Below are 15,258 nucleotides of genomic sequence, written 5' to 3'. Positions count from 1 at the left end.
TGTTTGCAATAAAACCTTTATTTTCTAATTTATATCAAACAAAACAAAACTATATCTGGAGAAGCTTCTACAACTCCACTAATATTCATTGACAGGTGGATTCTGTATAGCAACAGTCAGCTTCTTCGTCTTCTTCTCTTATAATATATATCAATTCCTTAATCTCTTCCACACACAGAGAAAGAGAAAGATAGAGCTCAATTCCAGCTGATTGAAAAATGGCAAATCAGAAAAGGGTTCTCTTACTATGTGGAGATTACGTTGAAGACTATGAGGTTGCTCTCTTTTTCTTTTCTTTTTTTTTCACATTCTTGATTTCTACTTAGTGTGTTATGAGTATATGTTAAAATGGTTAATCGGTTACTGATTTTTTTGTTTTGTTTGTTATTGTTCAGGTGATGGTACCATTTCAAGCTCTACTAGCCTATGGACTAGCCGTTGATGCTGTTTGTCCTGGAAAGAAATCCGGTGACATTTGCCGCACTGCCGTCCATCAGCTTTCTGGTCACCAGGTCAATTATTTTCTCTATCTTGTCTGTTAGTTTGAATCCGCATAGTTCTTCTAAGCGCTATGTTATGTAATGTGATTATTTACTAGTTTTTTGGAGTAGATTCTTGGTGAATAGCTTTGATCTGTCTGGCAACTCTGATAAAGACAAGGGTTGAATTTTGAAGTAGGTCAAAGCTAGTCTATTAATTAGAGCCTGATACATATGATTCATATAGTGGATCTCAATCAAGTCGAAAAAATGATTATAGTTTGCCATTTTGTGTATACCTAATTGACTCATGCTGGATTGCATTGGATCGTAATGTTTTCGTTCACAGTACGGATATATGCTCTTATGATTTCTGTTTGAAAATTGGATACCCATTTATTACAAAAAGTAAAAGGTTAAGGCTTTAGAGTTATTGGAGTATGATTTGAATCTGCATAATTCTTATCTATGATTATTATTTCTCAAGTAGTATTCGGGTTGACTTTTAGATGTTTAATGAGTAGAACTTACCCTTTGACTAATACTGGATTGTAGTTGAAGATTGAAACTCGATTTGTAGATGTGTTCATTTATTATGAGTTTGAATTCAAGGAAATAAAGGAGCTTTCATTGCTGATGGACGTAGAACTTATGATACTGGGATCTTCAAGTGTAGTTTCTAGCTTTCAAGAAATCGGATGTTGCATCTCTATATGCAGACCACTTAGCTCATAATAATTTACAGCTGAGGGCAAGAGACGTGGTGGATGAGTTCTTAGTCAAGGAGAGTCATCGTTGAACAATTTAGCTAGATATAGGCTGGCCAATTGGAGTTCTAGGTTTTAGACAATTACAACAATTCTTTAACCAAATTATATGTGTATACTCACTTGTACACATGGCTTTGAGCAATGCACTAATTTTTTCCTATTCATTTGTTATAGAATTTGAATTTGTGATGGTATTAATGTTTTGTGGTAGCAGAGTCTTATTTAGTTTCAAAATTGTTTCAGACATATTCAGAGTCCCGCGGACACAATTTTGCTGTTAATGCAACCTTCGATGAAATCGAGGCTACAAAGTATGATGGCTTGTTCATACCAGGAGGACGTGCTCCAGAATATCTGGCCATGAATGAAGCTGTGTTGGACTTGGTGAAAAGTTTTGCCAACACTAAAAAGCCAATTGTCTCTGTCTGTCATGGACAACTGATCCTGGCGGCTGCAGATGTGGTCAGAGGTCGAAAGTGCACAGCTTATCCTGCTGTCAAGCCGGTGCTTGTTGCGGCTGGTGCCCATTGGGAAGAGCCAGAAACCCTGGCCTCATGTACCATCGATGGTAATCTCATCACTGGATCTACTTACGAAGGAAACCCTGATTTCATTCGACTCTTTGTTAAGGCACTCGGTGGCAGCATAGTTGGTTCTGGTAAAAGAATCCTATTTCTATGTGGGGTAAGTTAATGATCATGTAGCATTATCTTTTTTAGCTTAGAGAATTTGAAATGCTGAGTTTCAAATTGCAGTTTACTAGTAAATGTTAGTATATGAACCAAATTTACAGATTATGGTATGACTTGTGACCTTTGAAACAACTTCCATCCCACTCCTAAATTTAACTAGTTCTGTTGATATGTAGGTGAAAGAAATTTCTCCTTACTGAAATTCCAATATGTGCCATAATAAGATTCTCTCTTTATGTTTATTCGCATAGTTTGTGTCATATTTTGCTCTCCACATGTTGGTGAGGCATCAGATAATCACCTGATATTGTTTGGAATGGCATGCCTGCGTACATAAGAAAGAGACTCCAGTTTGACCTGTCATCTTAAGTTTGACAGTATAGATTGATTATTATCAGCTGTAACTTAGTTTTGGTAGTGTGTGCTCCTATGTCTCAAGGAGGATTTGTTGAAGAAGATGAGATGTAGACTGTCATAGATGCTAAAGAATAAATAAGAGCTTTTCAACTTTGTTCTTTCGAAGTGCTATATTAGCAAGTGGTGCATCTCTTTGTTGTAAAAGCGAATAGTATTGTAACTTAAAAGTTCACCCAGGGAGCTTGTAGTAACTTTCATAGCACATTTTTTGGGAAAAGGTCTTTGCTGCATATGCTAATGTATTATTCTCTTTTCAGGCCATTGCAGAGCGCCTTTTACCTTTAAATGAACGTTTAACTATTAGTACTGCTTTATCATATAGGATTACCAACCTCATTCTTTTAAGGAACGTGATATCGAAATTGTCTCTTGAAGATGATATCTGGCTACTCTATCCTCCATGTTCTTTATGATCAAGGGTCGCAGTTCTTGTCATTCTCTTGGAGGATTGTTTTATTTGGATCATGAGCTGTTTATTAGCACATTTTAGTAGAGCTTCCTCCAAATAGAAAAGAAAAAGAACCCTTTCCTTACTCTTTCCCCACCTACGTGAATCTATGCAATCTACAGAAGTTATTGATGGTGGCCGACTCCTTGAGTTATTTATCTGAATTGCAAATTCCATACAGAATTAGTGAGGTTCACGGTTCACCTTGAACAGGATATACAGTTTTTAAAAAAAAGGTTTTTACAACTCATGATTTATGAATTCCCGTGTCTTACCTGTACTACTCGGCCAAACTATCTACACAATCGGATTAGATGTACTTCTTGCTTGATTTATATTTTTATTTCCCTCGAGTCACTCTTTTCCGCTTTGTTGATCATGTTATCATATTTCCTGTTACTTTATCTAATTGAAGCCATTGGTCTGGGGTCTGGGCATCGGATGTCTTGAAAGATGTTCCACTAAGTAGAAGGCTTGAAACTACCACGCTAGAGCCTTTATTTTTTCAGTATGAGTTACCTGGCTAGTATCACGGATGTGTGCAGATTTCATATTTAGAGTTCTTCTCTGCTCTGGTCTCAGACTGTTAAACTTGTATTAGATTGACATCTTATTTAGCAACTAATTTGAGCGCCCTTGTGTCTACTTTCTTTTGGGTGTAGGATTTCATGGAAGACTATGAAGTCAAGGTACCTTTTCAGTCCCTCCAAGCTCTTGAATGCCATGTTGATGCTGTTTGCCCCAAGAAGAAAGCCGGAGAGAAATGCCCCACGGCTGTGCACGACTTTGAAGGTGACCAGACTTATAGTGAGAAGCCAGGTCACGATTTTACCCTGAATGCCAATTTTGAAAGTGTGGATGTTTCAAGCTATGATGGACTTGTAATTCCCGGAGGCCGAGCTCCAGAATACCTTGCCCTGGATGATGATGTTATTAAGTTGGTCCAGGAATTTATGGAGTCCAAAAAACCAGTTGCATCAATCTGCCATGGGCAACAGATACTATCTGCTGCTGGTGTTCTCAAGGTATCTTATCTCTCTTAACATCATTTAGAATGGAAGTTTAAAAAGTTAGGTGCTTACATGATGTTTGAGGAACTTTTTATACTAAGATGTTGTGATAAAATTGATCCCATGCAGTAACTAGAACATGTTATCTTCAGAAATGAGATAAAATGAAAACATGTGGTGTGTGCAAACTCTAATCCGTGTTCTCGTTAAACAATTACAGGGTAAGAAGTGTACTGCGTACCCTGCTGTGAAACTTAACGTGATACTAGGAGGGGCGACATGGCTAGAACCAGAACCAATAGACCGTTGCTTCACGGACGGACATCTTGTGACGGGGGCAGCTTGGCCAGGTCATCCTGAGTTTATTTCTCAGTTCATGGCACTGCTTGGAGTGCATGTAAAATTTTAGGCTACTTGTTTGTTTGACATGTTTTGCCAGGTGATGAGAATAAATTTTTTTTAATTGTAACAGAATAATGAGTGTGTTTTTATAATGTTCGAAAATCACTAAAACTACTGATGTCCGCATAAATGTACTCCCTTGGGAATTCTAAATGTGACTTTTTTACCTATTTACTTAGAGGGCGTTTGGTAGGATGTATTAAAAGAAATAATCCATGTATTAGATGTGGTATAATTCAATGCTGTGTTTGGTAGGAATGTGAGCCTATGTATAACTAATCCATGGATTAGTTAATACATCCTACATGGTATTATGTGATGTATTGCTAATACCTTCCATTTGGAGGTATTAGCTCTAATACTATGGACTATTCTAGGTAAAGACAAAAATATCTCTCAAATTCTTTTAATATTTAATTTATTTTTTTGATTTTATATTTTATATTTTATATTTATACTAATAAAGTTATTTAAATAAATTAGCTTACAACTTTTATTATTTAGATATAATTTTTTGTTTCTAAAATATGAATTACTTAATCTATTTATTATTAATATAAAATATTATAATCCGACTAATATGTTAATGCTTGTATGAATTTAAGAACAATTCATAAGTAAAATATTGTTTCTTAATGAAAGTTCATTAAACATTACACAAGTAGTTTAAAACAAGAGTGCGTGTATATATACATATATACACACTCATTTCGAGTATAAAAACAGTTTAATTTATTTTTCTATTTTTATTTTATTTTATGATAAAGAATTTTTTAAAATTTAAAGTTCAATAATTTTTCTCTATAATCATTATAGTTGTGTGACCTTTTGAGTTATTAACTCTAATTTATTAAGATGACAATTATTTACTCTTAAATAATTTAAGTGATAAAATAGTGAACATGACAATAAAAATTTTATTCTCCTAACTAGTTAAAAATGTTATAAAAAAATAATATTCTCCGTTAATTATCTACTTTGACTCAATTACATGAAATACAAAATCTCATAATAACTCTAGGGTATAATTGGAAAGTTTTTTAAAAAAAACTTTTAAACCACACACAAAATTAGATAAGAAACAATGAACCAAACGCTTGATAAAAATAATTCCTGCATTATTCATTTTTGTATCAAAATAAAGGGTAATATTGAAAGAAAAATGATTAAATTTATCTTCAATTGTTTAAATAGTCGAGTAAAATGAAAAAGAGTTATACATAATTTGAAAATTGGCCAAATGATTATACCCAGCGGCTACCACAAATACTATATTTAGAAGTAAATGAATCGACATACAGTCACCTCCAAAAGAAAATGGGAAGTCATTGATAAGTTAACATTCCAATCTAGCAAGACAACTATAGTTAGAGTTGTTAATTATAACGAGGAGAAGGTTCTTTGCGATTTCCAAACAAGGATTAAATCCACGCACTTAACTAATCGATAAGTGGATTATTGAGTACTTATTAATTTTATATTGCCAATTATACTCTATGATCTTCTTGTCCTACTTTAATGTAGTCCCCTAAAATTAAATGGACAGTGGTTGTTTCTTGACAACCTTTTCCACTCAATTTCATTTTAGGGCAAAAGCAACTATCACTGTAATTACATTTTTGTTAAATTCAAGAAAATTGTCCAAAGTAGTAATAGATATTTTTCTATATAGAAGATAGAATATTCACTGTAAAAAGAAAGATATTTAATTAATGGAGAACGTGAGGCTGTTAGGTCAAGCTCTCAAGGAGTCAGCACAACTTTGTCCACACGTAACTACAAGTTGTCCTCTAGTTATGTTAGGTCTGATTTTGCTCTGGAAAATTCAGCGACAACACTTTGTCTTCATCTATTCATAGTCTTCAAAAGTGAATCAAATTGCCAACCTGATAATGACTTCTTTTTGTTTTGTTTTGTTTTCTGCTCAGTATCACATATGTAATGGTAGTGAGGTTTAATTAAATTATATATTCGAATATATTATATGACTTATTTTTTAAGGCGATATTTTCAATTAATAGACTTTCATTTCTAGAGATCGAATATGAGACTCATTCATTCCCACTGGCGGATTCATAATTTTCATTAGGAAGGTTCGAGTAGTGCCTAAGATTTGATCTTGACAAAGTGAGTTTTGAACACCTCAATCACTAAATCAATCTCTAATCATATATTCAGAAAGTTCAAAATCAACATACTTTTTTTTAAAAAAAATATACTTTTAAAATACAATATATTTTTTTATTAAAGGGGTTTAGATGAAGCCCAAGATGATTTTTAACATGTTGAATAGGCGGCTCTTGTATATTGGTCCTAGTTGAATGAAAGCCGAAAGTTGTTGTCTATTTTTTAATTTGCTAATTATTTTCTTAATTATACTTTCCTATATAATTAATTAGTGTGTGTCTAACTAATCCCACTAATAAATGTCTGCTGCACATAGTGGATTAAGTAATGTTTAGTAGTCCCTATTTACTTATTCATATTTTCTCTTTTAATTATTTCTATTACTTGTCTATTTTGACAAATCAAAAAAGGACAAAAAAAGTTTTTTTATTATATTCTTATTTAATTTTTTTAGAAATTTCTAAATTTTAATCCATCATTTTTAAAATCATAATTAATAAGGATAATATTATAATTTTACTATGTTAATTATTAGAGACAGTTAATTGGATCAAATTAATTATTACACAACCTAATTAAACCTAATTTGATAGGTAACTTTTCCATCTACAGCAAAGACATATCATAATTTATCGCGAATATATCATAACTAGTCCAAGCTTATGATGAAAATGTTAACATCTTGTCCTAATTATTTCATTTAGTATATAATTTTATATACAAGGAAAATATAATAATTTCTTAGTTTATATTATAGTAACAATGATTTTCATTTTTTGGTGCTTAGAAATTGATTGAGAGATACTGATATTTATGTTTATCGACAGTAGTAGATTTATATAGTATTGGTTCTTAAACCCTCTAATCGATTTGCTTTATTTATACAGCTAAGAAGGAATTAAAAAAATCCACCGTTAGGGTTTCTTTAAGTTTGAAAACTTACAAATGAAATTTGTAATTTCTTGATATTTTTGATAAATTGATGATTAAATTTTGTTAATAAAATTTATGTACGTAATCTTACCCTACTGCGGGGTGCTGGACCATCATCACAAGTGGATTGTTGGTCTCACACTTGCGCACAGTTGTGCCCATAGATGGGTGACTCATCGTAAATTAATTTATTTTATTTTGGCCAAATACATATGCAGGTCCCTAAAGTTGTTCGCATTTTCCCTCTAGATACCTCAACTAACCAAGATTCATATTAAATCCTTTAATCCCCTGTAATTTGATCCTTTTAAATATTCTTGGCTGATGTGGAGCCAAATTTTAATAAATTATTTTTGGTAATTAGGCGCGTGAGATGATCCTTCCCCACGTGGAAATTTTGACCAATACACTCCAACCCAATTACACGTCAGTGCCACATATTAAGTCATCAAACCTAAAAATCAATTTCCCCTCAAATCACTTCTAACCCGTTTCTAAACGAGAAAACCCTAAGAATCTCTCCCTTTCAATGACTTTTACAGCTGAAATTCTTAGATTTTAAAGTGATTTCGAGTGGATTAAAGTGATTAAAGTGAAATTCTTAGATTTTAAAGTGATTAAAGTGATGAAATTCTTAGATTTTATAGTGATAAAAGTGAAATTCTTACATTGGAACTTGATGATTAAGAAGAAATCAATGAAAAAGAGATAATATAATGAGCTAAATAGGAGAAATAATGATGAAGAGAAATAAAAGAGGAGAAAAAATGGAAGAATGGGAGAAATTAGGGTTAAAAGGGGGAAGAAGATAGTTGGTGGGTGGGTTTAAGATCCGCATCAGCGTTTTTAAAGAGTCTGCACGCACTTAAAGGACGTGAGATCACGTTTGGCTCCACATCAGTCAAGAATATTTAAATGGATCAAATTATAGTGGGTTAAAGGATTTAATAGAAATCTTGGTTAGTTGAGGTACCTGGGGGAAAAGCGCAAACAACTTTAGGGACCTGCGTATATATTTGGCCTTTTATTTTATACATATAAGCAAAAATAAAGAAATAATAATAATAAAAATATATATATATATATATATATATATATATATATATATATATATATATATATAAACTACTCAATAATTCTGATTCCCTTTCATTTGCTTCAGTCCAATTCCAGCCAAACTGACAGAAATATGAGCATTTTTAGCACAATAGTCGTTTGTTAGCTATCTATTTGTTCCCACAATCCCACCGTTATATTCATGCATTGTCCTTGGATGAAATTCTCTTTTTATTCTTGGTTTTGCGAGAGAAGTCATTTAAAGTATATGAGAGAACTGATTAGATAATATGTGAGATATTTATAATTTATAAAAAATATAATTTTATATAGGAAAATATAATTATTAAGGATTAGAATTAGAATAAAATTAAACAGGGAGGATTATTTTTATAATTTATAGTTGAAATACTATTTTTAAAGGAGAAAGTGAGAAAAATAAATAAAGGAAAAGATAAGTGAAATCCGAAAAAGGTTAAATACGTGGGAGAGAGAGACGGACAAACAGTTTGCTATGTAACACAACGATGTATTTATTTTATATTATTAATTTGTCATTTTGTACAAATATCCTTAAATTAAAAGATATATACATTTAATTAACTAACGAGGAATAACTTGAAAAGTATAAATTTTATGATAAAGAATTATTTATCCTGAAAAATAATTAATGTTCTACTAATGTTTTTTTCAAAAGAAAAACTTAGAAATTTATTGAATATTTCCCATAACAAAAAACAGCTTCCACTACTACTATATTATTTTTGTTGGTGAAACGATTTTCTTTTAAAAAATTATTTTGATAAAAAATATCATTTAGCTTTTAAAAGCTTGATCAAAACAGACCATCATTAATAACTTTGAGTTGTTGGCTATTTTGTGCATAATGTAATATATTAACAGTGTAAATTTGTCACGAATTTAAATTTTATATATAGTTAGTTACTTAAAATAATTTCTTAATGTAATTAAATATTATATGTTTTTAAATTGTGACACTCACTTTTCTCCTAATTACTCGACTTCTAAATTAGAAAATAATAATTAATATAGTGTCTTTACAATTTTATCGTATTAGTTATAAAGTGAATAGATTGAAAACTTAACTTTTTGAGAAGTTAATATTTTTTTAAAGTAATTAATCAAGTGTATAATAGATTTCTTTTGGTCCTTTGATTTGACAACTAATTAAGAACAATTAAAAAAGAAAAATGAACAAATAATTAGAACTAGTAGGAGTAATTATAATGAGATACTCCTTTCGTTTCATAAAAAATGATCTAGTTTGACTTGATACAAAGTTTAAACTTAATTCATATTAAAGATGTCCTAAAATATCTGACAAGCGAAAAGTTATAGTTAAAATGTTAGTAAAAAAAGAAAAAATAGTTCTTTTTTAAATTAATTTTAAAAAAATTTAATTTTTTTTTAAAAAAAAGAAACAAGAGAATGGTAATATTTTTGTTTTTACTCTTCAATAGGTGAAAAAAGAAAAGGGAAGCTCACGTGAAGCGAACATGTCATGCATTACGCGCTGGCTTCCAGTTGTATGCTCATATAACTCCGTTCATCGATATAAATACATCACCATATTACATCCACCATTTTGTTGCTTCATTACAATTTTTTCCAGACTCTTCCTTATAGAGAGAGAAAGAGAGATTATTCACTATTGAGATCTAGAGAGAGACGTACTACGATTCAGAGATTAATTTCTGGTCGATCTATGCAAACGAAGCAAAAATCTTCGATCAATTGTGGAGGATTTGTTGCGTTGATATTTGATCCAGGTTATGATTATGAGCTGGCTTGATAAGCTACGGTCTTCTTCTAATCTCAGCCGCTTCATTGCCGGCCTTCTTATCTTCATGCTTTATCATTCATCTCAATTAATTTCTAATTTCTTGATTCCTATACAACCGTAATTTACTTCACAATCACCTCCCTTCTCTGTTTTTTTCCTCTGTTCAAAAACATTCACTCTTCTCTCCCGATTTAAACAACGTCGGCGTTTTTGTTCACGGATTTCATGGAAATCAAAGATGATGATTCTGGTTCCAGCAATTTATTTGACGGTGAGTTCCCTATTTTACTCCAATATTGTTTAATTCATGAAATAATCATTTCTATTTCACTTGAGCTGTAACTAGGACCTGTGGTTTTTCCAATTAATGATTACTCTATTTGATGTCATCTGATTGTGTTTAAATGAGTATGATATTTTAACCATTGCGGCATTGTCGAGCTAAATGAATTAGTACTAAGTAAAAGACGAACAAGAAACCAAAACACAGAAGAACTTACTGATTATGAAATCTTTGAAGTCATAGTAGTAAAAGTCTTAATTCGGATAGAATTGTTAAATTTTGACATAGATGATGCTAGAATTATATTTCATTCGTCCGGTAATCTACCAAAGATAAAGATGATGCTATGCTAGCAGCTCCATGTGCAATTGTTTCAAGACCGACTAGAATTTCTGTTTTTCTTTTCCTGCCAAACAAAATTCTCTTGATTGATACATGTGCAAAGCCTGAAGTCATTCAAGTAAGGATTGGTTGTGGACAATAGACACAAAAGTGTCTTACCCTCTTCGGACATTATAAAATGGGAAGTGAATTACCTCGGGTAAAATGTTGATAAAACAAGCATTATGTCTTATTTCATATTTCAGATGTTGTTGATATCACTTTGAGCTTGAAAGAACTATAAAATAATTATATCTCGTCATAGTAGTACAAGTCTTACTTAGGATAGAATTGTTCTGTTTGACATAAATGATGCTATAATTATCTTTCATTCGTCTGGTTTTTTAACAACGATTAAGATGGTGTTATGCAGCAGCTCCATGTTTGGATATTATTAAATGGACAACTCTTTGGACTATGAAAATTTCTCTTAGACGGCTTCCGCAGATATCAATAAATGAATGTTTACTTGAATTTAAAATTTGATGTTAGATTTTCTCTTCCAGAAACTTTGAGTTACATGCATTTTGATTGTCTACTCATGAGGAATTTTATTCTTATCTTAATTCTTCACGTTAAACATTTTGTTTTTACTTTGTTGGGAGTGTTGAAGTATAAATGAAGAACTTTATATTCATGTCCATCATATTGCTTATTCTAGTGATTTCTATCGGTGGAACTTAATTTGCTCCTTTCTTTTGCTTGACTAGGCATTTTACCACCCCGCTTAGGTAGGCTGCATAGTTCAGCTCCGTCTGTAATTGTAATTGGTGGAGGTATCTCAGGGATAGCTGCTGCGCGTTTCCTTCACAATGCATCTTTTAAGGTGGGTATACTCAGGCTTTCTAACTCTTTCACATGTAACAACCTTTTATTCTTTCATTCTTAAAAACGACACTTTCAATATTTGTCCAGGTTCTCTTATTGGAGTCACGGGATAGACTGGGTGGTCGCATACATACCGACTACTCATTTGGTTGCCCAGTTGATATGGGAGCATCATGGTGAGGGAATTTAAACTTTTCCTCCAAAATTATCTTCCCAGATCTGGAAGATTATAACTTTCCAATCTGCAATTAATTGACTCTGATCATTAAACATTCTTTCAGGCTCCACGGGGTGTGTGATGAGAATCCGTTGGCTCCATTGATACGTCGATTAGGGCTCACCCTATATCGCACTAGTGGTGACAACTCAGTGCTGTATGACCATGACTTAGAAAGGTAACCTGGATGACATACATTGAACAAATGATTTTATCATGAATTAGTCTGCATTTTCCCTCTTTTGTTTGTTCACTCTCTCTCTCTCTCTCTTGTTAGATATAGGTGTTAAATTTTTACTTTCTATAACATCATCCTGATTCAACTAATCAGAATATTGACACTAACAAATTTGGTAGTTTGTTTTGAATTTAAATAAAAAAAGGACTTACAATTGGCCTGGGTGGAATGAAATTTAGTTGCCTCCAGAGTTCCAATGTGGTCTGGTTTCAAAGTCTCCTGCATTTCCTGAATTTTAGCCTCTGCTCTTTTTTCTGTTCTTTTTTTATTTTTCTGTGCAAATTAAATAAAGATTCTATTAACTCAGTCAAGAGCTTAATCGTGTTTTCCGTTCAATAGTTACATGCTGTTTGACATGGATGGTCATCAAGTTCCTCAAAACACAGTTGTTCAAGTTGGAGAAGTTTTCAAGAAAATCCTCAGCGAGGTTGATCTTTAACTTTAAACTACTCAAAAATGCAGTTCCTCCTAAGATTTTAAAAAGAGACCAGTGCTGATTATTTGTATTGCTTATGCAGACTGAGAAAGTGAGGAATGAGCATAGTCATGACTTGTCAGTTCTTCAAGCAATATCTATTGTACTGGACAGGCATCCAGAATTGAGGTATGCAGAGAAAATGTTTCTCATGTGGTCTGCTATTGTCTGTTGGAAGTGGAATGAAGTTATACATGCGCATACATATTGTGTTATTTGTAATGCAGGCAAGAAGGACTTTCCCATGAGGTGTTGCAATGGTACATATGCAGAATGGAGGCATGGTTCGCTGCGGATGCAGACACGATCTCTCTGAAAACCTGGGATCAGGCAAGCGTTTTTTCATTTACTGTTATTATAAGCAGTTTATTGGGTGTTTGATGCAGTTCCCAATTTCATTATCTTGCTCAGATAAGGTCTTATTTCGAAATAAGTAACTTCTCAAAGATTAAAACAAGGGCTTTACAAGATGCTGCTATTGATAGCAGTCACTTATTTTGACTTATTCCCACATTGCAAATTGGGCACAATCATTTGATAGATAATTTTTGAAAACATTTGAACAATTGTATTGTTTTAGGCGAGTAATATTGATAGTTAAACTTTTTATGCAGGAACAAGTTCTCACTGGTGGTCATGGTCTTATGGTGCAAGGTTACAACCCAGTCATAAAGGCCTTATCAAAAGACATTGATATCCGTTTAAATCACAGGTGCAAATGGGTTTCTCCAATATGCGGAAGTTCTACTTTTTCTCTTTGTTTCTCGATATAGCTGCAATGACTGTAAAACCATATGAACTCTTTCAATCCTGTTTCTATTTAAGAAATGAGGTCAACTTTTTTACACCTTTGGTTACTTGATTTCCTAAGATATTTAAAACAAAATGTTGTTCCTTTCCTCCATGGAGATTTCTTTTTAGTTACAGCTCTACAGCCATAAATGATCTTTCCTCTATGGTATTTTTCCAACTTTTGTTTATTTTGAAGAAACTAAACTGTTTTGTATGGATCTAATTTTACCAGGGTCAAGAGGATTACAAATGGGTATAACAAGGTGATGGTTACAGTTAAGGATGGGAGAAATTTTATTGCAGATGCTGCTATTATAACTGTGCCTCTAGGTGTTCTGAAAGCCAACTTGATTGAGTTTGAGCCAAAACTGCCAGAATGGAAACAATCTGCAATAGCAGATCTTGGTGTAGGCAATGAAAACAAGATTGCATTACGATTTGATAATGTATTTTGGCCAAACGTAGAATTGTTAGGTGTTGTTGCACCCACTTCATATGCTTGCGGTTATTTTCTTAATCTCCACAAGGCAACAGGACATCGGGTCCTTGTTTACATGGCTGCTGGAAGACTTGCTTGTGACCTCGAGAAATTAACAGATGAATCTGCTGCTGAGTTTGCAATGTTGCAGTTGAAGAAGATGTTCCCTGATGCCACTAAGCCTGTAAGTAATCTCTGCTTCTACACCAATTGAATTACAAGTCTTAGCTAGTACATGCATGAGAAAGGACTGAATTTCAATAGTGTTGCGCACATGATAGTTTACTTTGGTCTATTTTTGGTTCAATTGGTGAGTTCACACCATGTCGATTATTAGTTTATTACAGTTTGGTAATTGTTCATTTTCACTGTACTTTTAACGTAAAAAGGTAAAACAATCCGATAGAAAAGAGCGAAATATAGAAGTAGAAGGGAAAATGAGGAAGCACCTCCATCCTCTTATCACTTTCTTTCATTTCTTATTTTACTTCAAAAATTGTCTTTCTACATTGAATAAATAAGGGAAGTGATGCATATTCCTTTCATTAATTACGGCAAACTATAAGCAAATCTGCATTTGTTTGTCTAACACTCCTATAACGTAAACTTAGCTAAAGCAGTGTTGAGTAATCAGAGAATGCTAGCACAAAAGCACCTGTAAGCGCTCTTGTAAATCATCCGGTATATTTTACAGGTTCAGTATCTTGTATCTCACTGGGGTACGGATCCAGACACCCTTGGATGTTATTCTTATGACTTGGTTGGAAAACCAACGGATGCTTACGATAGGCTTCGGGCACCAATTGGTAATCTATTCTTTGGAGGGGAAGCTGTGAGCAGTGATGATCATCAAGGGTCGGTTCATGGTGCGTATGAAGCTGGAATTATGGCTGGTGAAACGTGCCGCCGACATCTCATCAAAAGACATGGAAGTCTGGAAATGGTTCAGGCTGTTTCCTCTAGGGAGGAGACCCTTGAAGCAGCAGTTCCTCTCCAAATCTCAAGAATGTGATATATCTTCTCTGAATTTGCAAGTTACATTTCAAGTAACTTATGTAGTTTGTTCCAGTTTGTACTATTACCTTGTATGAATAAATTAACGATTATGTCTCCGTGCAACTGAAATATTCAAACTATATATATATATGTCAGACTTTTTAATTGACCATGTCTGAGAGTTTTATTATTTCTTCTGTCGGAACAATTAGTTGTTTATTATGTTTTCATTATCCTTGAATAGGAAATTTGTATTGGAAAGCATTGCACAAGCATTTCCCTTTGAATGAATCACATTAAAAACCCAAATTATTTACCATTTGAGTTTGATTCTTAATCAAATTACACAAACCAAAAAGAAGAAAAAAGGAAAAAAAAGATTAGAAAGAACGAGAGGTCTGCTTTGGGGGAAAACATTTTGCGAGACTGCAG

At 32.9% G+C, this 15,258-nt stretch overlaps 2 protein-coding genes and 1 long non-coding RNA gene across 3 annotated transcripts; 2 read left to right on the top strand and 1 right to left on the bottom strand.

Moving 5' to 3' along the window:
* Positions 1-57: 57 nt before the first annotated feature.
* LOC101263864 (protein DJ-1 homolog D) lies at positions 58-4,392 on the top strand. The gene is made up of 5 exons (XM_004232615.5): positions 58-275; positions 396-512; positions 1,493-1,933; positions 3,469-3,831; positions 4,037-4,392. Exons 1-5 carry the CDS (start codon positions 219-221, stop codon positions 4,223-4,225), a joined length of 1,167 nt encoding a protein of 388 aa, XP_004232663.2. The 5' UTR covers positions 58-218; the 3' UTR covers positions 4,226-4,392.
* On the bottom strand, positions 2,435-3,221 carry LOC112940939 (uncharacterized). Its single transcript, XR_003245314.2, has 2 exons — positions 3,082-3,221; positions 2,435-2,965 (listed from the first exon to the last, which is right to left on the bottom strand). It is a non-coding gene; the product is annotated as an uncharacterized lncRNA (long non-coding RNA).
* A 5,421-nt stretch (positions 4,393-9,813) lies between the features above and the next one.
* LOC101264170 (probable polyamine oxidase 4) lies at positions 9,814-14,998 on the top strand. Its single transcript, XM_004232616.5, has 10 exons — positions 9,814-10,409; positions 11,513-11,628; positions 11,718-11,806; positions 11,912-12,025; positions 12,425-12,512; positions 12,604-12,689; positions 12,788-12,890; positions 13,175-13,272; positions 13,585-14,014; positions 14,525-14,998. The coding sequence occupies exons 1-10, from the start codon at positions 10,364-10,366 to the stop codon at positions 14,840-14,842; spliced, it is 1,488 nt and encodes a 495-aa protein (XP_004232664.1). The 5' UTR covers positions 9,814-10,363; the 3' UTR covers positions 14,843-14,998.
* The last annotated feature ends 260 nt before the right edge of the window (positions 14,999-15,258 follow it).

Source organism: Solanum lycopersicum, chromosome 2 (genome assembly GCF_036512215.1).
Source record: "Solanum lycopersicum chromosome 2, SLM_r2.1".
NCBI lineage: Eukaryota > Viridiplantae > Streptophyta > Magnoliopsida > Solanales > Solanaceae > Solanum > Solanum lycopersicum.
The sequence above is the reverse complement of the archived record's forward strand: the minus strand, read 5'-3'. Positions and strand labels throughout refer to the sequence as shown.

Coding starts and splice junctions, on each gene's coding strand:
- LOC101264170 (XM_004232616.5), top strand. CDS start 10,364: ATGGAAATCAAAGATGATGATTCTGGTTCCAGCAATTTATTTGACG. Junction 11,807..11,911: donor GTTGATATGGGAGCATCATG/GTGAGGGAATTT, acceptor ACATTCTTTCAG/GCTCCACGGGGTGTGTGATG. Junction 14,015..14,524: donor TCCCTGATGCCACTAAGCCT/GTAAGTAATCTC, acceptor TATATTTTACAG/GTTCAGTATCTTGTATCTCA.
- LOC101263864 (XM_004232615.5), top strand. CDS start 219: ATGGCAAATCAGAAAAGGGTTCTCTTACTATGTGGAGATTACGTTGAA. Junction 513..1,492: donor ATCAGCTTTCTGGTCACCAG/GTCAATTATTTT, acceptor AAATTGTTTCAG/ACATATTCAGAGTCCCGCGG. Junction 1,934..3,468: donor GAATCCTATTTCTATGTGGG/GTAAGTTAATGA, acceptor TTTTGGGTGTAG/GATTTCATGGAAGACTATGA.